The sequence below is a fragment of the Hyaena hyaena genome, unplaced genomic scaffold (genome assembly GCF_003009895.1).
Source record: "Hyaena hyaena isolate Hyena2069 unplaced genomic scaffold, ASM300989v1 scaffold_239, whole genome shotgun sequence".
In the NCBI taxonomy this organism is placed as follows: Eukaryota; Metazoa; Chordata; class Mammalia; order Carnivora; family Hyaenidae; genus Hyaena; species Hyaena hyaena.
In genome coordinates, this window is record NW_024080871.1 from 1,985,050 (window position 1) to 2,011,988 (window position 26,939).

Here is a 26,939-nt window from a genome sequence, read left to right on the forward strand (position 1 = left end):
TACGTTTTAGTTTGTTGGATAGTTTCTTCAGGAAGTAAAGAGTAAAAGAAAATTCTGCACCACATTGGGGTAGAAAATGGTAAACATAGTGTATTTTTGTTTGAAGGACTAATCCCTAGATTTGTTTTGTTTGATAAAGAATTTTATTTGCTCTCATTTCACAAGTAAATGATTAAGAGGAATATATTGATCTGCTCCTCCTAATCTTTATTCTAGTAAAAATTAAACAAATATAGATGTAACTAAACATCCCTTAAAATAGTACAATTGGGAGTCTAATTTAAGTAACTTTTAAAAAGTCAGAAATGTATTCAGAAATCTCACAATTTAAAACACTTAAAAGAAAAGCGAAAAATATACATAATTTGTACATATGATAAATATTTTATATTTGTGTTTTATTACACACACACACACACACACACAATTTGCTCATTGGTTTCCAATATTTTTAGCAGGAAAAATCTTTTTCAAGTGAAATTTTATCCCTAAAGGTCTAGGTTAAAGGATTAGTCTATGGAATACTGTGGTCTCTTCTCAACCCATTCTGGAGACACCCTCTCCTCTCAGAACTCTAGGGCTGATTGTGAATTCTCCACCTTCATGACTTCTTACACTTTTATCTGCCTTAGTCTTTATGATCCAGCCACCAGGTTTCATGTCAGGCTTGTTCTTCTTCAGCCCTGAGAACTTGCTGGCTCCTTTGCCTAAACTGTCTTCCCTACAACTCCTGAACTTCCCACGGCTGCTAGCCCTTGCCTTGTCATTATGTCCTCAGTTCAGATATCACCCCAAAGAGGCCTCTTGGGACCACCTTATCTTGTGATGCTGTGCCCTATTCCTATCACAGAATCCCATTTGGTACTGCTTACAGCCCCAAATAACATCTAATATTCCTTCCTGTGTTGGCTTCCCAATTTATTTTCTAGTTGTTTATTATAGATCTGTGTCATGAGAATATAGCTCCATGAGAGCAGAACTTTGTTACAATCTCTTTCAACTTTTATCTCTCAGAAGCTAGCACAGTGCCTGGTCCTCAGGTTTCAGTGAATATTTGTCGGTAAAAAGGAAGGGGAAAAAGAGGGATGAGGAGGAGAAAAAGAAATTTCCATAATATATTTTATCACAATGTCCAATTCTATACAAAAATAAAGTCTTCGATGGTTCCTTGATTTCTTTTTTGATGCCATCTTGAATACACTGTAATAGATTTATCACACTACACTTTACTTTTGACTCATGTTTGTTTTTCTTATTAGAAATTGTGCTCCTTGAAAGAAAGGGAAGATGGTGGTAGCGTAGGAGGGTCCTAGGCTTGTCTCCTCCCACGAACACAACTAGACAACAATCAAATCATCCTACCTACCCTGAAATTGACCCGAAGACTGACAGAACAAACTACACCACTAAAGGAAGAGGCCACATCAGAGGTAGGATGTGGTAAAGGGGAGAAAGGGTTCACTGAGGCTGCAGAAGGAAGGGAGCTGTGGTTGAGGAGGAAGGAGAGAGAGAGAGAAGCACATGCGGAACACACAAAAGAATATTTTCCCAAAGCCACTGGCTTGGGAAATGTGAGTTCTTGCAACCAGCAAGGCTTAAAGCCTAGAAATTGTACTCCATGAAGGGCCCTGTGTTTCTTTCTATCTCCAATATCTGGTATGAGGCTTGATCCACAGAAGCTGCTCAATAAACATTTGCCATTTTCTAGGACTGCATAGAAAACTAAATATTCATATATTTTATATATATGTACATTCTTTTCCATTAAGTTCTTCCTACTGAAATCATAAATACATGAGCAATACTGACATTTTCCTTATAAGTCTAAATATAACCCCCAAAAATGCAACTCATGCATCAGATATGCAGCCTCTGCATTTTCACTGAACCCTTTCTTACTTCTCTGGACCTGCAAACATAAAATCACCCATAAACTGGATCTCACGTCATACTATTGTTTCTTGACCTTTAAAGCTATAAGCCCCACCCCAGGCCACGTCATTTAAATATTCCACATTGTTGTTTTCATGGCTAGAGAAAGGAAGGTGTTAAAATGATACTAAGTTTAAAAATATAATTATTTGAACTTAGAAGATGAAATGTCTAAAAGCCATCTTCAATTTCATCATTTCATTAGGAAGGCGATACATGAGTGTAGTGCTATGAGTGTTTTGTTTCATATTGTGTTGTTTGTTTTCCCTGGAAGGGGAACCATGTCACGTAAAAGTGACTCTGCTGTGAAGAAGCAGCACTAGTGAAGGAAACCTGGAAAGGTCTTTCCTACATACACAAGAATTCTGAGCGAATTCATACATACACAACAATTCAGAGCACAATAAAGAGACAGTGAACTCGGACAAACACTGACCCTTTATTTACATAGAAAAACATAATACCTACAGTAAGTTAGTTTAACATAATTAAAGAATAGTGCGGTTTAGTTTGGGAGGTATAGAAGTATTACTTTTCTCACTATGGTAGCCTTTAGTTCTCTGATGTTATTAAATAAGAGCAGTGTAATTCCACAAGGCCAGCTATAAAACCTACAGTGGGCCAAAAAGCTCTCTACTGTCCGGATAGAGTGAATGTGCTACTAAAAATCTAACAAGTGAGGGGATATTCATGAAGATGGATTCTGAAAGAACTGGATTCATGTGGCTCACTTCTTTAACGCTAGATCTGCTGGAAAACAAACAAACAAACAATGGATCCTCAACTGTTAATAAAAATCAACAGTGTTAAATATTCAAACCGTCACATGAATTTTCTCAGGGGAGCAGTAAACATCAACTTGAAGGAGTTTCTGAAGATTTTTAGGAAGTACAAGCAACAGTTAATCCAGTTTTTTAAAACATCTTTAATTTTCTAATATTTATTTATTTTGAAAGAGAAACAGAATGTGAGCGGAGTAAGAGCAGAGAAACAGGTGAGAGAATCCCAAGCAGGCTGCACACTGTCAGCACAGAGCACTACTCCAGGCTGGATCTCACAAACTTTGATATCATGACCTCAGCTGAAATCAAGACCCAGACACTGAACTGAAGGAGCCACCCAGCCACCCCTAAGATCATCTTTAAAAGGGACTTCAGTATCAAATGTTTGGCACCTATCTTACAGAGGTCTCTGCTTTTATTTTTAATCAAGATTTCAGGGTCAAGTAAAACATGTATTCTTTGCATTTTAGTTTTGTGTAACCTTTTTTTTTTTCTTTTAAAGGAGAGACTAACAGTGTTAGCAGAGTAATTAGAGTTTAAGTTATTTTAGGAAATAGTTAGATATTTATTTTTGCTATCACGCTATAATTCATTTCTCTTTCCTCAGTATTACAGAGTCGATTACCAACTCTTGGTTTCCTCCTGCCTCTTGAACTTGCATGTTCTATGGCCCGTAGTGATATTCATTGATGGGTGCTCCTGATATTCAGAAAAATGCTTTTCTTTGCTTCTTTACCATAAAGTTCAGCAGTGACGCCAAAGAGTAGGCTGTGTGCACCCTTTCAGTTATGAATTACAAGAAATCGTTCCTTCGAAACACTCACTAGAAAAAGAAATTCTTTGAGAAATAACTTCAGAATTAACTGGTTTGATTCTCAACCATGAATCTATAATATTTTTGGCTAACTGAAGCCAACTTGCGAAATTTCATAAACTCTTAGAAAATCTTAATGACAGACGCTTCAATTGAGATAAGAATTTACAATGATAAAAGTAATCTATCTGCACAGATTCCCCATGCATTTTGATTTCTTAAATGAAGTTTGCATTTCTTTCTAGTTCTCTTTCAATATTATTTGACACCGATTTTTAATTAATTAAATGTGGAAAAAAAGAGAAGAAATTACACCAAGTCTACCTTTTTACTCTGCATTTTTCAACCAAATCAATGCTAAAACTGTTATGAAATTCTACAGTTAATATATTGATAAGAAAAAGCATCAAAAGAAGTTAAAACTGGAAAAGGAGAATTTTAAAATGTAACTATCAAAGTACTGAATCTGGTTTCAGTTGTCTCTTCTATTTTTTAGGTTGTTTTAAAATATGCAAAATAGAATCAATATGATTTAAAAGATCATGTTCTTAATTATATCAGAAAATATTCAAAATTTCTTTTCAGTATCAACAAAATAATTCACCATTGGCCTAAGATAAGCTTTATGAATTTTTGCTTTCATGTCATTTTTTCTACACTATATAGCAAATGCTTATTTATAATATGAATTCACAAGGCAATCTAATTGGAAATATTTTCCAATTAGATTCAGGATTACGGCCCTAAAATGGATGCATTTATGTTAATAGAAAAGTATACCTGGTACATTTTATCATGCATTAGAGATTTTAATCAGGTAATCTACACAGCATCTGGAAACCTAAGCAGAGGCAGAGTCTGCTATAACAAAGGCACTGTAACAGTTCACCTTCAGTGAAGAACAATAATGCATTATTAAATTCACTTTCCTGCTCAGTGGTTACACTTAGCTGACCACAGCAAATTTGCTCTCTGCCTGGTCCTCACAAGTTGGCAGAAAAATAGATTCTGTCACATTTAACGGGTTTAGAAAATGACAGGATGCCTCTTTTGTTTTAACTATAAACCATAATCTTTCAGAAGTAAATATAATTACAAATGCCTTTGGTCATGTCATTCTTGGGACAGATATTATATGTGGGTTATCACAGAAGCGTATATCACGATAACTATCATTAATAAATGGAACTGATACTACATATCAAAAAATCCAGATTTTTTATGGTGCTTTCATTCTGTATAACATCATAATTCTTACGATGCAATAAAAAGTCATTTTGGAATCTTATAGAGCTATGGACATCATGGCAACTTGTGAGTTTTTGTTTTATTTGAATTTATGTTCCACAAATTAGGATATTTGGTCTACTGTAAAAATATCATATTCAGCAAACACACTAATGAAGTTCTAAAATATTGCCTAAGTTAAAATTAGAAGACTTTCAAGACATTGTTTAAATGATTACCACCATAAGGAAAAATCTTCATAACTGGTTACCTATTAATCCCATAAACCCTTTCTTTACATACATACGTATCCTGTTAATACATATATTATAAAGGAAATGTCATGTTCCTTATTTTTCATTGAATAAAGGTTATTACTTTTCAGAGCATTCTTCATAATTCTCTAATTATGAACTACCTTATTTCCCTACAAAGATTTTCATAAGTTAGAAGTAAAAATTATAATGTGAATATTTGTAGAAAATAATTTTATTTTTTTAAACTGAAATTTGATGGTTCCATAGAAATTTTATTGTGGAATGATTTGCAACTAGGTGCACAAGATTTACCAGTCAACACTATTTTAAGCAAAGTTAGATTGCTTCCTCAGGTGATCCTGAGTATCAGTTACTCAAAGAAGTATTTTTATGGTTTCCCGGAAGAACTTTTTATTAGCTCTTAAACATTCTTTTATGCCTGACTTAATTTTGCTTAATGACTATGATTTAAAAAAACAACCAGCATGGTTTACCTTCACATTCAAAATGCAAATAATCTATGCAATGCCTTCAGTGAAAAGGTAATTGTTAGAAAATAACAAAGAAAACAAATGCATTATTGGCTATTTAAGATCTGAATTAATTCTTTTCTTTACAAGAAGCATACTGGCTTTACAATTTCTTTACATATTTTATAGATTTTTTTTAAATCTATATACCAGTTTATTTATAGCAGTTTTCATTATATTATTATTGATAATATCCTATGAATTATTTGCTGTCAGTAAACAGAGGTCTGCTATAATTAAATAAAAATAATGTAAAAGCATAACATTTTTGTTTGGAATATCACTGACATTTCTCAATGGTGTTAAGAGTTAAAATATTGTTATCTAAAGAAAATATACATTGAGAAATTTGCTTTGCGATTGACATTAATTATGTTGATTCCATGAGTTCTGAAAACAAGTCTGTGCAGTATTGCATGGAGTTTTTTAAGCATTCACTGTCCTTTAGTTTAATATCCTTTTAAAAAGTTATTGACATTTATGGCAAAATCACTGATCTTTGCCCAGTTCCTTTTTTTTCCGCATTACAAATTGTAAAATTGTAAATGAAGTATAAAAAATGTGCAATTGTACAGAGACCTGTTATATGAAAATGAGAAAATATAGCCTATTTTTAATCTTCTGAGATCACTTCATATATGCTATAAGTTTCCTCATTTGGCGGTAGAGACTTTAAATTAGACTAATTATTTATTAGTTATAAATAATTGCAAGAAGCAGAGAAATACCCTTATTGACAGTTTCCTATTGACTATTGATGATATCACTTTCATGATTCCAAACTACCCTCTTAAAATGCTTCTCTGATAAATAAGTATGTCTTTAGAGGCCTGTTTAAACTAAATAAGAATAGGTTTATCTCATCTCTATCAATTACCATGATTCTTCAAACACTGACAGTGTTCAGTCAATGAGCCCGTCATACATGAATGTGGTAAGATGTTCTTCTGCAAAGAGAAAATATAAACTCTATATTCTAACTTTAGAGTTTCTCACTATACCTTCAATACAACAAAGAGAAAAGAAAAACCAAACCAAACAAAACAATCACAAACCAGTCTACATGTAAGAAGGGAGTCTAGAGTTTTGACTATTTGAAGCCAAAAGTAAGGTTCAGTTTGGAAAATAAATGGGCATTTTGGAAGAATGAAAATCTCAGCTACTTATATTATTAGCAAATATTCCAAGCCTACAAAGTCTCTTAGGATAACATGGATTACAGCAGAATAAAATATATCTGAAATAAAAGATTGGAGATGCTTAAGGAATAGAAATTTATGGTAAAAATGAGGCTGTGTTCAATATTATTGGAATAGACTTCTCTCTCCTCTTGCCCTTCTCCTTAACTTGACTATTATTTGTAAGTTGGAATACAGTATGGCATGTCACTATGCTGGGGTCTGAAGAATTTAGGTTCACCTTCAGAAACTTATATACAACAACAAAAGCAAATTTTGATTCTGTTGCCTTTTGTCTCAGAGTAGATTGGAGGATACACTGGAATTCCTACACATTTTTCATCAGGGTCTTTAATAGATTTAGAGTCTTTAATAGATTTAGAACCCAATGCTTATTTTTTTTCTTCAAAGTGGATCCTCATAAAGACCATGTGAACTAAACAATCAAAATACTTAGCTTAAAATAACAACAAAACTGCAAGAATATGTGAGTAATGGCAATTCAAAGGAAAACTACAAAAAATTCTGATTTGCATAATGCTTCTATTTCCATGTATAGAGGCTTAGTTCAATTTCTAATTTCTTTCTCAAAAGACAAAGGAGACTAACATTCTTGAGCAGATAACTCTGTGCCAAATGTTTTTCTAACTTAAATTTTGTGAGGTAAGGAGATACACTGCCCTTAAATTTCCCATCTATCTTGATTTGGATTTTCTTTTAGATGCAATAAGGAGGGAGAATACCGATTTGGAGAAAATAGCACTATTTGCCTTCAAAAATGTTCCCCTTGATGACAAGACTTAATTTCTGACAGAGGTCATATTCAATCTTACATCCTACCTGTGAATAATAGCAAAATTAAGAAAGATACTCTATCCTCAGTTCAAGGTTTAAACAGGGTATCTCTCCTAAAGGTCCCTACGAAATGCTCCTCGTTCCCCTTATCAAGAGAGGCAATACGATAACATCCCTTAACAGGATAGTGTTTTGCTGCATCTTTCCCTAAAATTCTCTAATTGTCACCAGTAAAGCAATGCACACAATTGCCTGCAACAATTCTCAGCTTAGCTGAAGGTGGAGAATTACACCTTTTATGTTACTATAAGATACCTGAAATGAAAATCTTCCTGTGTATTCATCATGGCCATTAAACTGGAAAGGAAAAGCTAAGCCAGGAAACACATGGCCATTTTCTAATAGACTTTATGATTTAGGCAAAGAAGAAATATAGCATTTCTTAATAACTCATATATGGATTTGTCCCTTAGGATCATCACCTTTATTCAAAAGCTTCTCATTAGTATGTCTTAAAATTATAACTATGTCTTAAGTCCTCCATTCAAAATTCATTTCTGAATTCTCAGCAACAAACACATTGCTCGCCACTTAGTCAGTAATTACAAATGGTTTGCTGAATAAATAAATGCGAATATACAGTCAAAAGCGGTTGTGTTTTTTTTTTTTTTTTTTACAAATGATAACTTTGTTAGAATGCTGTAAAGAAACCACTACAGTGATTTATTTAAAGGTATAAAGTTATGACTATGAAACTATTCCATATCCTTCTACAAATGATTCTTGGAATTGTACTCTTTTTTGGTGCTATTACTTAGATCAAATGACAACTGATCAGATAAATCATTCACTCATTTATTCAACACACTACAGTGCATCAGGCATTGTGACAGACACTGAAGATCTGGTTATAAATAAAACAGACTCAACTTCATGTTCACTGTTTTTGCAATAGAGTGAATTATGATTTCTATCAGGCTGTTCCAGGTCAACTGTCCACCCTCTCTGCCTTGTTCTCTGTGACCTCAAGGCATTTCCATGTCCCCTGGATGGCTCAATCAATTGGATGCCCCAGCAAGCAGATTGGATGCAGCACCAAACTGTGACAGTCTGGCTTCTACTAAGCCCCGGATTACTGCATTATCCTCTCCTACCACACCTTGAATCTAATGCTATGCACTGTCTCTTTGCTAATAAATTCTAACAACAAACTTTGTGGTTATTTACCAGGTACCCCTTGTCCAGTTTTTAAAGATGAAAACTAAAGGCCCAGGGTGTTAAATAACTTACGAAGTTTACAACTTTAACCAGGACTTGAATACAAAAAGGTCTAATTCCCAGGCTATGCTATTTACCCCTATGCTAGAATGCTCCAGTGATAATTGTTTCTTAGAAGAATATGAAATTATTTTGTGAATTCAAACTTTTTAACAATAGCCTTATGTTACTTCTGCCATAATAGAATATGTAATAATTAATAATAATCAACAGTAATAAACAATAATGTCAATTAAATAACAAATTCATAGAATATAATTCAAAGAATTATATATATATATGTTTTCATGCTCTACTAACAACCTTGAAACATTTAAAAGTTATTCTAATTTTATAATTAACACAAAGATAATGTTAAGATGTAAAATTATACTTAAATCTATACTGATATACTTTAAATGCAGAAAAAAAAGACAAAATAGTTTTTACCGAAAAGAATGAACAAAAGGTAGTCCACAAAATTTCAATTTTGCTTCTTCTCTAATGATAAAATTTAAAGATTAATATAATTACAAATTTGAAATATATAGCTACCATCATTTTTAAATGTATCCTAACCTTGTTTTAACATATCACAAATGAAAAGAAGGCTGAACCACTTGTTTCTTCCATAAATGACAAAGGAAGATAATTATTCATTAATTTAACTACATACCAAGATACTATAATTTGAAAGTGGGGCAGAGCAGCATGCCATTACTTCCAAACTTTAGAAGATGAGAACAGAGTGGCAAAAATTTCATAGAAGTCCATTAGTTTTCACTATTTATCATAGATATCTGACTAGAAGAGGAATTCCCTCAAGGTGCAACCTCATAAAGTCTGATACATAATGACGCTGAAAATTACATTTTACTTGGTTTTAAAGTAATTCGACTCCATGTGTCAAACACGAAATCTGCTCTCTAAGGTTTATATTGCATGCCATAACATTTTTAAGAAAATATCCTGCAACTCTTTCTTCATTCCATGGTCTTGTAAAAACACACTGGTCATTCAGACTGAGCTACCTGAACAAAAGTATAATTCTCAAGCGAATATGAACAAATTTCATTTTGCAAAAGAAGGCTATGAAGAGAAGAAAATTAATGTATGTCTATTTTTAAGACATGTTTTATATCCTGTATCTTAAAGTTTTACAATGGAAATCATGAAAAATTTCTAATAATGTTTTTATAAATGGCTCTTCTTAATCTGAGAATTTAGTAATAAAAGTAAGTTATTACAATTTTGATGTGAAATTATAAGACATTACAACCTTTATCAACTACTTATCAAGGTAATTTATCACCTTAAGATAGAAGCAAGAACAGTTGTTTTTAAAAATTTGGAAACATGCTGTGCATTCATTCTTAAAGTTAAATCACCTCTTAGGTAGAACTCTATGCAATTACTTTTTAAAAGCATCTCCATATACAATATACTGCATATAATTAATTCAATGAACTATCAAGGCTATAAAGATTAAATAAGAAAGAGAAAATATCATTAAAAACCTCAGCTACGGTCTAAAAGTTAACTAAGCAAAGTGATCCAGTGAACAATCCTAATTAAAATGCCTGCTACAAACAAAGCTTAGACGAAAAGCACTAAAAACAATTGAATACTTATTTTATTAATCTAATGAATCATGTATCATATCATTACAACTTTGTATATATCATTAATTTCATTCCTTTCACTTAAGCCTTTTATTGGGATTACTTCAGTTATTAGTTGGTCTAATGTATTGGTTACCTCTAAATCTCGCTCTACAATCTCTTCTTATCTTGTTGCATAAACCCTTGCGTGTTATTCAAATTGCTTCATTTATTATGATAGCTTCCCCATGTAAATTGTGCTGACTGCTCGCCCTTGCACAGTCCTCATTAGACTAATGAAAACCTTCAAACGAAAAAACTAAACAACCTGCCAAATAAAGGTCTGAGGTTATTATGAAAATTACAACTCTGGGAGCTGGAAGGAGCTCTGTTCATTAATTCATGCTCAGCAAATTGCTAACTAATTTAGTTGCACTCCTCTGCATTAATGGATTATTTTATAAAAATGTTTTCCACAGCCCAAGACCTTTGGTGCATGCTTTTGAGAGGCTTGAATTCTAATCAACCTTAACAGTAAATTAGGAATGTAATATCTAAATAATAATTGGGATGGCATATGGAGGAAAATAGTGTTTAAAATCCCATGAAAGGTGCTTTCGGTTTTCAGCTTCATCTGTCAATTTCACAGTAGTTAAAACAATTGTACTTGTTTAATATTCTGAAACTGTAGTAGAGGATACTAGAAACAGTGGTAACGTAAAAATTTAAAGAAAGTTTAAAATATGACTTCTCCTTGAACAAAACAGGTTACAGTATGAAGAAGTCATCACCTACATTTCTAGGAATTGTTAGCCCGAAGGTAAAAGATTAAGTGGTAGTAGATAAGGAAAAGTCAAAGAAAAACATTGCACCAGTTTTCTGGAACAGGTGAGTCATAGCTCTAAAAATATGTTCAAAATACTATCAGGTTATTATGCATTTAATCATAATCGCCATGAATTCCATACCAACTTTTGATCGAATGTGTCATATAAAATTCTCCAAATTAGTTCCAGTACCTTTAAGATTTACCTGCAAACGAGACTGAATGAATGTGTTAAATCACTCCATCAAATTGATGGAGGAATTCAAACTGCTTCAAGCACAAGAGACAAGGGGGCTATTACTCTGCTTCTTAACCCATAACATAGCATTCAAAGTAAGATCACTTCGTCATCTATCAAATGAAGGTAAAGTGGCATGTGTTTGCGCCTGTGCCGGCACACATACGCATATGTAAAAATATTTTTAAAAATTTCAGTAAAAGAAGACCATGTGTCTTAGGCAAGACTGAAAAAAGTGTCTAAGGAAAATTATTCCCTTTATTTCTGTTTTTGTTTAGCTACTTAGCAGAGATTATAACTAAATGCCTCAGATTAAAACTGTTCAAAATATTAGGTTGATTAGGTTGATATATGTAACACTGTAGATATTCTATTGTTTTGTTCTATAAAAACAGTAATATAGCACAAAGCAGTTCTGTGGAAAAGCAGCATTTATATGTTGGTATTAGTTCAGATTAAAAAAGTTTAACAAAGCTCTCCAGGTCACTGAAGTTTAAATGACTGTTTTGGGGGTACATTTCTAAATATGTTTAATCAGGGAAGAAAGAAAAGTGTTTTAATAGTTCTTTAAGAAAAATACATATCGGTCCATTTACAAAATAAAAATGTGCAAAATAAAGCTAGTGACAATTCCTCTAAGAAATACTGGAGGGACACCTGGGTGGCTCAGTTGGTGGGGCGTCCATCTTCAACCCAGGTCATGATCTCGCAGTCAGTGAGTTCGAGCCCTACATCAGGCTCTGTGCTGACAGCGTGGAGATGGGAGCCTGTTTAAGATTCTGTTTCTCCCTCTCTCTGTCCCACCACTGCTTGCGTTCTGTCTCTCTCTCTCTCTTTCAAAAATAAATATTAAAATAATAATAATAGTAGTAATGATAATAATAATAATATTAGATTGTAAGCTAATATTTCCAAAATGAAGTTTCAATTTGGAGTAAATTCTCAAATAGACACATGAAGGTACACATTACACTTGTGATCACTTCCATACTGGACTACGTAAAATTTTAACCTGAAACTAGCAAAACTAGAAATCCAAGGTTGAGGCAATATGAAAATGAATTGTAGAATAAAAATTTAGAGATAATTATTTCATTAATTCAATAAACTACCTAATGAAGGAAATATAAAAAAGGCATTTACAATGATTCATAAATAAATCATTACATGAAGGAAGTTTATATGTGGAATTAATATGTTAATACTCTACCAGTAATTTACTTTCTATTTCCCTTTAAATGCTATAAAATATTAACTATTGGTATAACTATGTAAAAATATTTCTTAAACAGTGAGGAAGTGAGTCATGCCCATCAAAAGGGCTCAAGAAGTCTCTCTAGAAATAAATTTAAAAAAAACCTTAAAAAAAAAAAAAGGGCTCAAGAAGGGGCGCCTGGGTGGCTTAGTCGGTTAAGCGTCCGACTTTCGCTTAGGTCATGATCTCGCGGTTCGTGGGTTCGAGCCCCGCGTCGGGCTCTGTGCTGACTGCCAGCTCAGAGCCTGGAGCCTGTTTCAGTCTGTGACTCCCTCTCTCTCTGACCCTCCCCTGCTCACGCTCTCTCTCTCTCTCTCTCTCTCTCCTAGAAATAAATAAAAAAACATTTTAAAAAAAATTTAAAAAAATAAAAAAAAAAAGGGCTCAAGAAAATAAAGCAGAGTAAGTGGAATAATTAATAGTCTATTATGGGTTTTCCATGAGGAAAAGACATTTTAGTTCACTACAAACTAAACTACTACAAATAGGGGCACCTGGGTGGCTCAGTCAGTTAAGCGTCCAACTCTTGATTTCTGTTCAGGTCATGACCTCTTGGTTCATGGGATTGACCCCTATGTTGGGCTCTGCACTGGCTGACAGTGCCAAGCCTGCTATCTCTCTAACCCCTCCTTGTTTCTCTTCCCCCTCCCCTCCTCCCAAAATTAAAAGAAAGAAAGAAAGAAACTACTACAAATATATATTATTTTATATAATGTATCCCAAACTAGATACCCTCTAATTTTGTTGCATATAGTTCGTGAAAATCATCAGGAAATATTCACATGATTCAACTTCCTAAGTATCCAAAAAAGTTACCAAAACCTAAAGTTTACAAGTGTCCTGGAGAAGACACTGAAGTCTTCCGTATCAATAAATGGCTCTATTTCTTTAATAATTTATTATATAAATTAATTATTTAATTATTTAAATAAATTTTTTAAAAAAGTAAATTTTATCTTAGTTAGAATTAAAATAGCCTATTTTATAAGTGGCATGTGTGGGTGGTTCAAAGATGAAATTCTTGTCCATCAGAGAGGATTTCATCTGATTTGGGACCTTTTCTAATGTGGCCCATCCATGTATAACACCCGATATCTCTTATGCTTTATGTGTCAAGCATATTTGCTTCTCCTCAATACACTTATCAAATAACTTCAGGGTCAATAAACTTGTATTGAATAAGTTAAAACATTTTAATATCATAAAAATTTATTCGGGCAATTACCTTCACAATCATTGACTTAGAAAATAACTGATTAACATATTTTACTCCTTTTTTCCCCTCAAACCTGTGCTTATTACCATGTTGTCATATGAAATCAAAAGAGTCTCTAAAACATTTTGACCACAATATTCCTATTTAGGGTCAACCATAAATCACAATAACTATGATATTATTAATTGTAAACAGATAATATTCTAATTCAGTGATTCATATGTATATTTTCTCATCTATCAAATCAAGCCACATACCCATTAGCTAACTTGATACTACTAATAATTTCATGGACTATTTAAATAGCTCAAACACTCCAGACGTGTATTATCTCATTTAACTCTGAAAAGTAATTTACTGTACCCACTAATGACAGACTCTGTGCTAGGTATACAATGATGATGAGAAGACGTAGCTTTTGCCCAGAAGAATTTTGGGCTGAGCACTAATAAATAAGAGGAATATGCATCCCAGTTAAAAAAAATAAACTGCATCATCTGGGAAAGGACAGAAGATGTTTGAGAAACTTAAACATTCAGTGGGACAGAACAGTCAGCAAAGTGCACGCGGGGAAGAAAACGAATACATGTTAAAACCCATATTTCATAGCGTTGCCCAGTATTACAGGTTATGTAATAGGATATACATAGTAGGATTTTCATAAGTTATCATTGAAGTATTATAGCAAATTCTGCTTCTCGAATTATAACTCATAAAATAATAAACCAGTGCCTACATCAAATTTCACCTCAGCTCTGACTTTGCATGTGAAATCTGTCATCTGCATTAGACGGAGCTCTAGAATTCAGAGAAATTTGTTGTTGTCTACTGTTATGAATCACAGAAATAAAAGTATCATTATTAAGCTCAATACCTTTAATTCACATGCTTAGAAATTGAAGGGTAAAGTCACAATGGTAAGGGTTTAGGGAGAATATTTTGTAAAAGACTTTGAGGGATGTCAAGAGAAATTTTATCTTAAGAAGAAAAGTGAAGGAAAAGTTACACTGTTGGAATTTTTAAATGAAAATACTCAAGGCCTATATGTGTGTCGACATAATCAAAATAAAGAAATTTCTAAGGAAAATGGACTTTTACTCTATAGAGTTCTATACAGTAACATGAGATACTAACAGGTTTAAGGTTTGTAATATATGTGTGTAAAACAAAATAATATTTACTATTAATTAATTTGCATGATATCGATCTAGAATTTAAAAGACGACTATTTTTGAAGACTCAATCCTAATTCAGCTAAAATTAGAATTTTTTAAACATTGAGAAATGTACAAGAGGAAATATCTTTCAAAAAATTATTTCCACAAACTTGAAAGAGAAGCAACGGCATAGTCAGTCATTAAAAAAGATGTTTTGTAGGAAAATAATCTACATGGTTGGAGGCTAAGAATAAAACATTAACGAGAAGAAATCCCCATAGGGCCAGGTTGCTAACTGCTTTTTTGCTTTTAGTGCCTTGTCTTTAAATTAAGCATACCAAAAGAAACCTTTTATACAAGTATGTTAACCATTGGAAATCTAGAGCATGGCCAAACAAACAAAATATGCCACAAAAGAAATGTTTTATGGCCTGAAGCAAATCCCCTGTATTTCCTGCTTCTTCTTAAATTATTTTTGCTTCTAACATGGCATGAGTCACCAATGAAAGTCCTCAAGAGTCACCAATGAAAGAAAGTTTTCATATGAAAAGACTCAAGTATAGGGAAAGTTAGGATACAGATTAAGAAAATATATAGCAACAAAGAGAGAGAGATAGGGAGAGAGAAACGTTTTGCATTTTATCTGGTTTATTATTCTTTTATTCAGTAAATATTTACCAATTGATTATGTCATTTTGGCATACTCAGTCCAAGACTGAAATACATTAATGGAAATAGATATTTAATAGTTCAACTATGCATGCTTAAGTTTTCTATAATTAGAAAAAAGCTGATACTATAAGCTTATCTGTATCATATATTTAATTTTTGCATCTATGCAAATTAATTTTTAATTGAAAAATTAAATATCATAACAAAATGCACATACGAGACAATATGAAGGTTTAAAACATGCTCAAAAATGTGTTGAAAATAGCACAATCTGAGAAAAAACAAGAAACATGTTATGTAAGAGAGAGTAACATTGTAAATTAGCATCAATGGACAAATATGCAGGGAATAGAGAGGTTCCACATAAAGAAACAGCGTGTCTGCTTCTATAATTCAAATATCAATTATTACTGCCTATTCCACAAAATTTAGACTGAGGGAAAAGATCAGCAATGATTTTAAAATCCAGAAAGCTCTAGAGAGCTTGGAATCTGTAAAAGTTAGAAGACATAACATTGGTTTTGAAGCTATGAGCTCTGGCTTTACTTAGCAAATATCTTTGACAAAGTCCTTATCTGAGTCAAAGTTTACCTTAGCAGGTATCTTTGACAAAGTCCTTATCTGAGTCAAAGTTTATAATATCAAAAGGATTTCTCCTTAAACTTAGGATGACTGATACATTACTATGTCTATTACTTCCTATATACTATACTAACCTGGTTTTCACATTTATATTTTGAATGAACCTTACACACTTCCAAGTTTCAAAAACCTATTTGTGTTTTTATTTTTAAACATAAGGAGTGAATGTACTCAGCAGTTAGCACTTCTGAATTCAAATGCCTTCAGTTAATTGTGATTTAAATATTCTAATAGAGTGGGATTGATAGCTTTTTAATATTAAGAAGATTTAAAAGTACTTAAATGTTACTGATGATTAAGACTTTAGACCACAGCAATTCTCAGCATACAAACTAATTTTGGTATCTATTTTTAAAATCAATGTTTTCTGAAGAATTATCTTTTGAATGATTTAAAGTGGTAAGCAACAAATTATATATAGAAGTTTGAGCCTAAAATGACACAAACATAAAATTAATTTCTCTACAAATGTCTCTAAATTAAGTCACTTGTTTTAATACAGATATGTGTAGTAAGAAAGTTACAGGGCTAGTATGAGGCACATGATAAATGTAGTCATGAAAGAAAACAATTTTTAATTTAGTAGACTCTATCAATCTAGAAAGCCATGAATATTTACTATTAATTCAGTATGCTGAAAACTAGATAAAAGTGAGAGTGTGTAAAAACAAAAGAGCAACATAAAACACTTACTATAATAGTATTGATCACAATTTCTATGATCATATACGTACATTTGAAATCATGAGGTCAATTGTAGTTTTATACTCCTAGGAAGAATATTAAAATAAACATTTATTTTCCTTTATAAAATACACATTAAAACACTGGAAAACCTTTGGCATATAGTCAAGGTTTTTATTCTGCCAGCAAAACTTCTATACAATAAGAAGTTCCATGAGTGATATAGAAAATTCTTGTGAAGACTCCTGAATCTTCTAGAATTTCACATAAATATACCTTCTAAAAGTTAAATAACTACACCTTTTGCCATCCTATTAATGCTTAAAGAGTATAATCCTTGTAGTAATTTTCACTTTCTTTTACTATTTCTTAGAATCTCCTAATGATTCACCCCAGATCAGTAAGGATTCATCAATTGCCTAGCAGATATAATATACAAATGACTCCAAAGAGTTTACAGTCTAGTATTTGGAGCAGAGCAACAGAGAAATAACTTCCAAACAACAAGGCAAATATTGTAGTGAAGATTTTTGGAGCAGCCTTACAGGAAAAACTAAACTGGACTCCCTCAATCAACCTAGTATGGTATTTCAGGCAAGTTTCCATGTTGCTAAAATTGTAATAATAATTTTTAAAATAGACAAATAGAGGGGCACCTGGGTGGCTCAGCCGGTTAAGCGTCCGACTTCAGCTCAGGTCATGATCTCACGGTTCATGAGTTATAGCCCTGTGTCGGACTCTGTGCTGACAGCTCAGAGCCTGGAGCCTGCTTCGAATTCTGTGTCTCCCTTGCACTCTGCCCCACCCCCACTTGTGCTCTGTCTCTCTCTGTCTCTCAAAAATAAATAAAAATATTTTTAAAAATAGACAAAGGGATAGAACTCATGACTCATGAAAAAAAGTAATAGATACAGAAATAGTAGGTAAACTCAACTTGAAACATCAGGTTGTACAAAGCTGTCTACCAAAAATTCCAGTGGAACTCACAATTGCAGTCATGGTACTGATCATGCCTTCAGTAGTGTTCTCACTACCACCTTTGGGCTTTGACATTTTACACCCAGCCCTTCTCCACTCGGTTCTGCAAAAGAATTAAGCCCTAATATCCTGACATCCATTATGTGTCATAGATTAACTTCCCCCTTATGCATTCCAAGTGAAATCAGCTATGTAGTATCAATGGGAAAATTGAGAAATGAGTCACTCAATCATTTTCTGTAGGAATTTCTTCTTTCACAGAACCCTGATGAAGAATGGCTGCTTAACCTATACTATGAACTCTTATATTTAAATATTTTTAAAATTTACATCTCCAATGAAGCTTTATATTTTCTCATGATGCTAATTTTTATATTTCTACAATAGGTTTTGATCAAATATAAAAGACATATGTCAAAATATATGTAAGGTACAATATAAAAAACATTTTATTCATTGCTGAAGAAATTTGTAAAAAAAAAGCAGAATTTGTGAAAAAAATAGAATTAAGTATTTACAGACCATCTAGCTCACTGATGCACTGCATATAGTCTATCTAGCTTAGGAATAGCATTTGATATCAAATTTCAAAATAAAAAATTAAAAAGTTGACTTACTGCTGCTCTCAATTACGCCTAGATGCTGACATATTGGCACCTAAAAAAGATTATAGTTTTCTCATTGACATTCCATAATGCAGATAATCTAATTTGTAGAAATAATGTACTCTTTTTCTCCAAAGGCTCAGCATGACTGTTTTTATGTTGAATTGAAAAAAAATGTTTCATATAAGCATTTTTACTTTTTGTGACTAGTCTTTTTCTAAAATGTCCCCGTGCCTTAACGTGGTCTTTCTCTAATCATTTCTTTCTGACTGTTAAATACCAATTGTATTTATTTTCCTTTTTGACAGCTAATTGTGCTTTTGGCATATTTACGTTTCCCAAAGAATTAATCCTTTTCATAACTCTGATTATTTGGTATTCATGTCAAAAGATAGTCAAAGTACCCAGTCTATGTTAATAAAATTTAAAAATATTAAATTAAGATGAAAAAGATGTGGAAGGGCTCTTATAATCACAATTCAAAACTTACTATTTAAAACTCTAAATTTGCATCTCTAGCACAAATTTTTAACACGCATGACAAAATGATGTTAAAATTTCTTCTTGAAAGCATTTTATGAAATAGGACATGAAAATACCAATATATGCCTGTGCAAATGGACCAGGGTGATACAAATGAAAAACAAGTAAGGAACTTTCAGCTTTATGCAATCTGGGTTTTGTTACATATAATTTTGAAATGCTACTAGTACATTGTTGGTAAGATTCACTTCCATTGCCTGATCCAATAATCATGTATATTTTAAACCAAAAATATTCATAACAATCCTTCTATGTTGTAGCTCTATCAGGTAAAGAAAAACGACAGTTGGCCCTAGTGACAGTGAAAAGACATATAGCAGGTCTTTGGAAACTCAGAGATAACAGTTAAAATAAACTGTCCACTTTTTTAACATGGTGTAAATGATCACCTACCGTTTGTATATGAGGAAAAGCAGCAGATTTTCATTCATACTTCTTTTTTTTGCTGAAAAGGCTTAATATTTACCTATATTGTAGGTTTTAAGAAGGTTTATATGCCATCTTTTGTAAGATTGAATCACCTCATTCTGTGACTAAAATCTAGTCCACATGTTGAACAGGAAAAACAAGGCCACATAATCATATATTACCTTTTTCAATATGCATCCTTTTCGATTCATGTCCCATATCATGACCAGCCAAATCTCCCTCTTTGGGCCCAGGGAGGACGTTTGGTGACAAACCCATCAGCATCTGGTTCATGGACAGCCCATTCTGATGGACAGCTGTCAAGCCCGAAACAAAAGAACAAAGACAAAACACCATAACACACAATGTTCAAACAAATTAATTAAACTCATTTGGACTCAAAAGTAAATAAAATATGATGGTCTAACTTGGTATTATAATCTATCTCTAAGGACACCAAGAATTGATAACCATGATAATTCTTAAGAATAAGCAGGGGCACCTGGGTCTCTGCCCTTCCCTCACTCGTATTGTCTCTCTCTAAAAAATAAATAAACATTTAAAAAAATTATAAAAAGAATAAACAGGAAAAATTTGTAAATAAAAACATTTTATCTTACTTTTATTTTACAAAGAATATAATTTTTTAAAATGTTTTGAATACTTTTGAATAGCTATACGACTATAACCACTAAAAGTTGTTAGCTTTCAACAAGTTAAGGCCCTAAATAACTGTTTCAATATTCATATATTTTTTTATTTATTTCTAGGAGAGAGAGAGAGAGAAACAGCGTGAGCAGGGGAGGGTCAGAGAGAGAGGGAGATACAGACTCTGAAATAGGCTCCAGGCTCCGAGCTGGCAGTCAGCACAGAGCCCGACGCGGGGCTTGAACCCAGGAACCGCGAGATCATGACCTAAGCGAAAGTCGGACGCCTAACCGACTAAGCCACCCAGGCGCCCCTCAATATTCATATTCTATTCTAGTCAATAAAACACAAGGCTTCATAGATATCAAAGTACTTCTTTAAAATTTGGATTTGAACTCAAACTTGAATATGCAAGTGCCCAATTAATATATATTAAATTATTGAATAAATAAAAATCATAATTGCTTTCTTGAACTATTGACAGTAACCTGTAACTATGGAAATAATAAAGTAGATGACAAAATACCCTTATGATTTTCAATACCAGTCAATAAATTTCTTAATAAATTGCCCATTAAAATCTTAGTTGAATGAATAATTATTCCATAAAAACTTACCTTCTCTGAAAAAAGAGATTATTATTATTATTTTAATGTTTTATTTATTTCTGAGAGAGAAAGAGAGACAGCATGAGCAGGGGAGGGTCAGAGAGAGAGAGGGAGACACAGAATCTGAAGCAGGCTCCAGGCTCTGAGCTAGCTGTCAGCACAGAGCTTGATGCAAGGCTCAAACCCATGAACCTTGAGATCATGACCGCAGCCGAAGTCAGAAATATCATAGAGCTATATTAGAAATTATCATTTGGAAATCGCCATAGCAATAACTGTGTGAAGGAAGAATCTCCAGCAGATGATTTTAAAAGCAGTGGAGTGAAAGTCCAATGAAAACTATAAAATTCATGTAGTCTTAATATATTTCCTCACAAGACTTATCATTACTTATTATTTACAGAGATTTTTAAAAGAGAGTAACTTTAGAGTAGAGAAATCTAGTTTTTACCACCTTTACAAAGAGATAGTTATGGCAAGGGAAAAAACATATATTCCCTGGAATGATACACCAAGGGTATGCTATCATGCTTCTGTGATCCTTGACAAAAATTCATAACTTAAAGTCTAATAATGAGAAAACAAAACATCCAATTTGGAGGAAGTTCTACAAATAAATGGCCTATATTCTTTAAAAAATGTCACTATACTGAAAGACAAAAAAGACTAAGAACTGCTCCAGATTGAAAGACACTAGAGGAATATGACAAGTAATTGCAACATGTGATCCTGGACTGGCTTTTGGACCAGTAAAGAAAATCTCTTGCTATTAAAAATAAAGTGAGGAAAAAATAAAAATCAATAATAGTGGAAAAGTTTTTGAAATTTGAAAAAGATTTACAGTTTAAAGAATGACACTATAATAATCTTAATTTCCTGATTTTGATCATTGTTCTGTGATATTGTAAGAGAAATTCCTTGTTTCTAGAAAATAAACAATGATGTATGTGCGGTAAAGAATCGTGATGTCCATGATAGGAACATTAAAGTACCATTATGTCTTTATCAAGGTATCTCTCTCAAAGACACCGATGATTGGGTGAATCTGGGTGACGAATGTAAAATAATTTTTTGTATTATTTTTGAAATGCCTATGTTAGTCTGATTAAAAAAACACATTAAAATATGCATATATACGAACATGTATTTGGATATATGTGTCTGCGCGTGTGTATATGTGCATTTGTGTGCATGTGTATGAATTTCCACTTGGACAATCATGGTAGTCCAAGCATGCAAAACTTTCTCCTTTGTTCTATCAAGAATATAAAAGAATACAATGATTAATTTAAAACATGAATGTATAACAAAATTCTTTCAAGCTGTTCCCTATCTGCCCATAATTTCCATTTAAGTGTCATGAAAATATATTTTGCTTTCTCTAGGACCGTGCCTTTTCAATGATGACATATAAAAGCATTAAAAATGAAAGGCATATGCATCATAAAATTTCTGATTCTAATGTCGGCACCACAGATAAGCATACAGAAAATATTTTATATGAAAAATGGTTTGGATCAAACCAAACTTTGGGAACTAGAGTTTGTCTGCGCCAGGAAATGTCAGTGCTTTGGAATGGTTATCAAATGATATATTCACTTTTATTAATACACAATTATTATAAACTCTTACAAAGTTAGGGAACTATGTTTTAGACAGGCAAAATCAAGTGTTCATATTTTGAATTATGTTGAACTACAGAATTATCAATAATTAACTACTTTTTAAGTAATTGTATTAAATACAATTTAACCTAGTTTTTGTTATCTATCTCAGTAATATTCATTAAGGACTTCTGCTTTACGCAAACATTCCTTTATGATTTATAAAGACACTTTGTAGCGAATGGTTTTCCAATTATAAAAATATTCTCAACAACCAAATAACTTCAGGAAATTATGTGTAATTAGGGACGCCTGGGTGGGTTAGTCAGTCGGTTGAGCTTCCGACTTCAGCTGTGGTCATGATCTCGCGGTTTGTGGGTTCAAGCCCTGCATCGGGATCTGTGCTGACAGCTCAGAGCCTAGAGCCTGCTTCAGATTCTGTGTCTCTCTGTCCCTCCTCCACTAGCACTCTCTTTCTCTCAAAAATAAACATTAAAATTTTAAAAAAGCAAGTTATGTGTGATTAGATAAAGGTCATACTACAAACATGATTTCTTAAAATAAACTAAATCCTGAAAAGGATACAATGGATATTGATTTTGTCAACCAACACAGTCACTGTTAATACATTCATTTTATTGGAAAAACGTATTAAATTTTTAACACGAAATACAGGTACAAAATAGCCAGTTAATTGAATGGTGTTTTTAACTTGACACTTGATATTCTTGGTTAAATATCTAAAAATACTATCATAAAATAAAATAGAGCCCCTGCTCTTTAGAATTTAACAACAACATTTGACAATAATATGCATTTTTGACTTACTAATTCAATGTTAACATTTAACAATTTAAAATTCTTCCATCCACAGATCATAAGAATGCCTAAGAAAAAATTTTAAGACAATTGTTTTGATTGTTCCTTCTTTTACTTCTCTTTGTCAATATGTTTCTCAACACAAGGGTGAATTTTGAAAACTGACAAATTTCAAGACCTTAGGCAGGGGATGGGACAGAGGAACAAAGTTGAATAATCCCTACGCTTTATACCTAGCCACTAGATAACTGTGAGCTGGAGGTGTTTACTTCAGAAACTAATCTGGAAGGTTACTTTCTCTGTTTCATAGCTCAAATCTTTATGTGTGGCATCAAGGAGAGGGAGTTTATATCAGAACCTGTTAATGTAGTACCATACCTCATGATATTGCAAACTGGGAAACATAATTTTGAGAGATGGCTATTGCTACAGAGCTTCAGAACATGATACATCTGAGATCTATTTGGAATGAGGGCATTTTGATTAGAAAAGCCAGCTGCACCTAATAAAGTTTAAAATGGTGACAAGTAAAAGTATGAGACCTACGGATTCTGTCCGAAGAGCTCTCAGTCCGTGCCGGGGAGCTGGACACGCTGCTGCTGCGGTGTGATGATGGGTGGCTGCCAGGCCTCCGGCCCTCCTCCAGGGAGGGGGCGGGTGAAGGGCTGTCTGGGACGCGCTCCTAGGGCACCACGGGAAGGAATTGGGGGAGAGAAGAGGTAAATACATGGGGACTTGACTTAGGGAATGTTGATTTTCATTAATGCAGTACTATAGAAACGTAAAGGAAATATATTCATCTTTCAGACATCTTAACATTTTATTTGAACAAAACCAAAGTGGGGAAAGACTAGTTATCAGACTGGTTCTACAGGGAAGCAGATGAGATGTCAATCCTCTCTTTGGATTTAAAAAATGTCAGAGAAGACAATCCTTTTATTTTTAACTTTTAAACTTATTTATTTATAGAGAGAGAGAGAGAGAGACAGACAGAGAGAGAGAGAGAGAGAGAAAGAGAGAGACACAGGGAGAGGACAGGGAGAGACGGAAAGAGATAATCCCAAGCAGGCTTCACACTATCAGCGTGGAGCCCAACATGGGGTTCCATCCTATGACCCCCCAGATCACAACCTGAGCCAAAATCAAGAGTCCGATGCTTAAAAGATGGAGCCACGCTGGTGCCCCAAAAGACAACCATTTTACAGTCTATTAGACAACAACAAAATAACAGAACAAAGCAGGTTTCAATTCTAGACAATTATCAATTTAAAGAAATCTCTATATTCTATTGCTTCAGCAAGTGTCTAAGGATCATTTAGCATACAAATTATCAATGTGACAGACCATAATAATAATACCAGAGGAGTTATTAACAGCTATTTCATCATGACACTGCTCTGGACACACTTGGTTGGTCACATTTTGGGGCATCATAGAAATCGATTATTATTTAACATTGGAATAATTTTGTTTGATTCTAATAATTTCAGGCTACTTCCTTCTCCTAGCTCCAATTCAAACACATATATGTATTAGAGGAAATTCGTGAAATACTACATGAGTTGTAGCCCAGGAAAACTTGGTATTTTGTTTCCTGATACTATTCTGTTAACATATATGTTCCATTCCATATCTCCCCTGCCACGCTCTGAGCCTTCCCCATTAGACTGATGTGCAAATATATCATATAACTGTCTCAAGTAAACTGTTATGGAGTTATACATTAAATAGATACCCACTTATTAACATTTTCTTCCTTGGGCAATAAGATATTTATACCTTCAGATATCAAGACATTTAGGCCTTGAAGAACTGTCTTCTCTATAATTAAATATTTGAACAGCTAGGAGCAAACTACCTATGTAACAAAAAAAATAAATCCTTATTCAGGTGCAAATATTCAAATACTAAAAGAGCAGGCTCTAAAAAATTTTAAAGGAAAAATGTTCTAAAATATAACTAACTTATAACTGACCCGTGAGGATGAGGGTGATGTGTATCTTTGGTCTCCGAGGCCCCATTAGTCTGCTTAGGCCCCATCAGAATGGTTCCCATTCCTGCTTTGCATTAGAATCACCTGGACGTTCTTAAACATGCCTATGTCTGGGCTTTGCTCCCGGAGATTCTGGCTTATTGAGGATTAGGGGTTGAATTATGTCCCCAGAAAGAATGCAGTCCTGATCCCCAGTACCTATGAGTGTGACTTCATTTGCAAAGAAGTTTTTTGCAGCTGTAATTAGTTAAAATGAGGTCATCCTGGAGTAGGGTGGGCTTTTAGTGCAACATGACTGCTGTCTTTAGAGGAAGACATTGTGAAGAAATGAGAGAAAATGTCATATGACTACAGAGACGGGACTGGAGTTACTAAGAATGCTGAGGATTTCCAGCAACCACCAGAAGCTACAGAGAGGCAAGGAAGAATTCTACCTAGATCTCAGAGGGAGCATGGCATTGCTGATATCCCGATTTCAGACTTCTGGAAATGTGAGAGTATACATTTCTGTTGTTTTAAACCACCCAGTTTATGGCTCTTTGTTACAGCAGTGGTATACTGTGAGTCAGAAGTAGAGCCCAGACATCGGTATATTTTTCAGACTCCAGGTGAATGTAATGTGCATTTAAAAGTGAGCACCGCTAGTCTCCGACCTGTTTAATTTTTCAATCCTGAACATTGTTGATAAACATCATCCACAGATATGTGAAGGCTTAGTTTTTGAAAAAGCATGACAGAGAAAATGGAAATAACCAGAAAAAGTGACCAAGCCCTCTTCCAAAATTCATGACTAAACCAGTTTCCCATTACATATATTCCATGGAATAAAATAGTCCCATGAGAAACTTCATAACCAAATATTTGTGAGATCTGTCAATACTGTAACCAAAACATAGGGGGAAATGAAACAAAACAAAATAAACAACTAAAATCTTTCAAGAGTCGCAACACATATTAGAATCTTGTTGCAAAGATAACATTTTGATCTTTGGGAGCTTTTGGACTAATCTAAACTGTGTGGGTTGGTTTCTGTAAAGGACAATTAAAACCTCCCACAGGAAAGATGTACTATCAATATTATATTATATAACACTAGCCCTTTACCTTAATTGATTGGAGGTCAAGTGCTCTGTTTTCTACAAACAGCAAAACTGACTGGTATGTAGGTAAATATAAACGTCACACAATATATTTTCCTACCCAAGTCACGTGGGGTTGCTTCCAAAGACAGAAAATAAACAAATGAATCAGAGAGAGAAGTGGGGCAGAGGAAAGGAAAGAGGAAGACATATTCCCTCAATATTAAAATGTACAATTAGCTTGTTCAGGGAAGTTTATTACACATCATACATTTGTTACACTAAAGGATACTAATATAAGATAGTATACAACTGTGCAATTTGGAGATTAAAATATTTTGAAGTTGGGGCTCTTGGGTGTCGCAGTCGGTTAAGCGTCTGACTTCGGCTCTGGTCATGATCTTACAGCTTGTAAGTCGGAGTCCTGCATCAGGCTCTGTGCTGACAGCTCAGAGCCTAGAGCCTGCTTTGGATTATGTGTCTCCTTCTCTCTCTGACCCTTCCCATTCTCATTCTGTTTCTTTCTCTCTCTCAAATATAAATAATAATAAAATATTAAAAAGAGAATTTAAAATATTTTGAAATCTATGT

At 33.4% G+C, this 26,939-nt stretch overlaps 1 protein-coding gene across 1 annotated transcript in view; it reads right to left on the bottom strand.

Annotated features, from left to right (window-relative positions):
• The window catches only part of DACH1 (dachshund family transcription factor 1), a 425,335-nt gene that overhangs the window by 94,134 nt on the left and 304,262 nt on the right, over positions 1 to 26,939 (bottom strand). Inside the window, exons 5-6 of the mRNA XM_039244384.1 lie at positions 23,823 to 23,958; positions 19,780 to 19,914 (exon numbers count right to left, since the gene is read on the bottom strand). Of these exons, the coding sequence (XP_039100315.1) occupies positions 19,780 to 19,914; positions 23,823 to 23,958 (271 nt within the window). The remainder of the gene's footprint in view (positions 1 to 19,779; positions 19,915 to 23,822; positions 23,959 to 26,939) is intronic.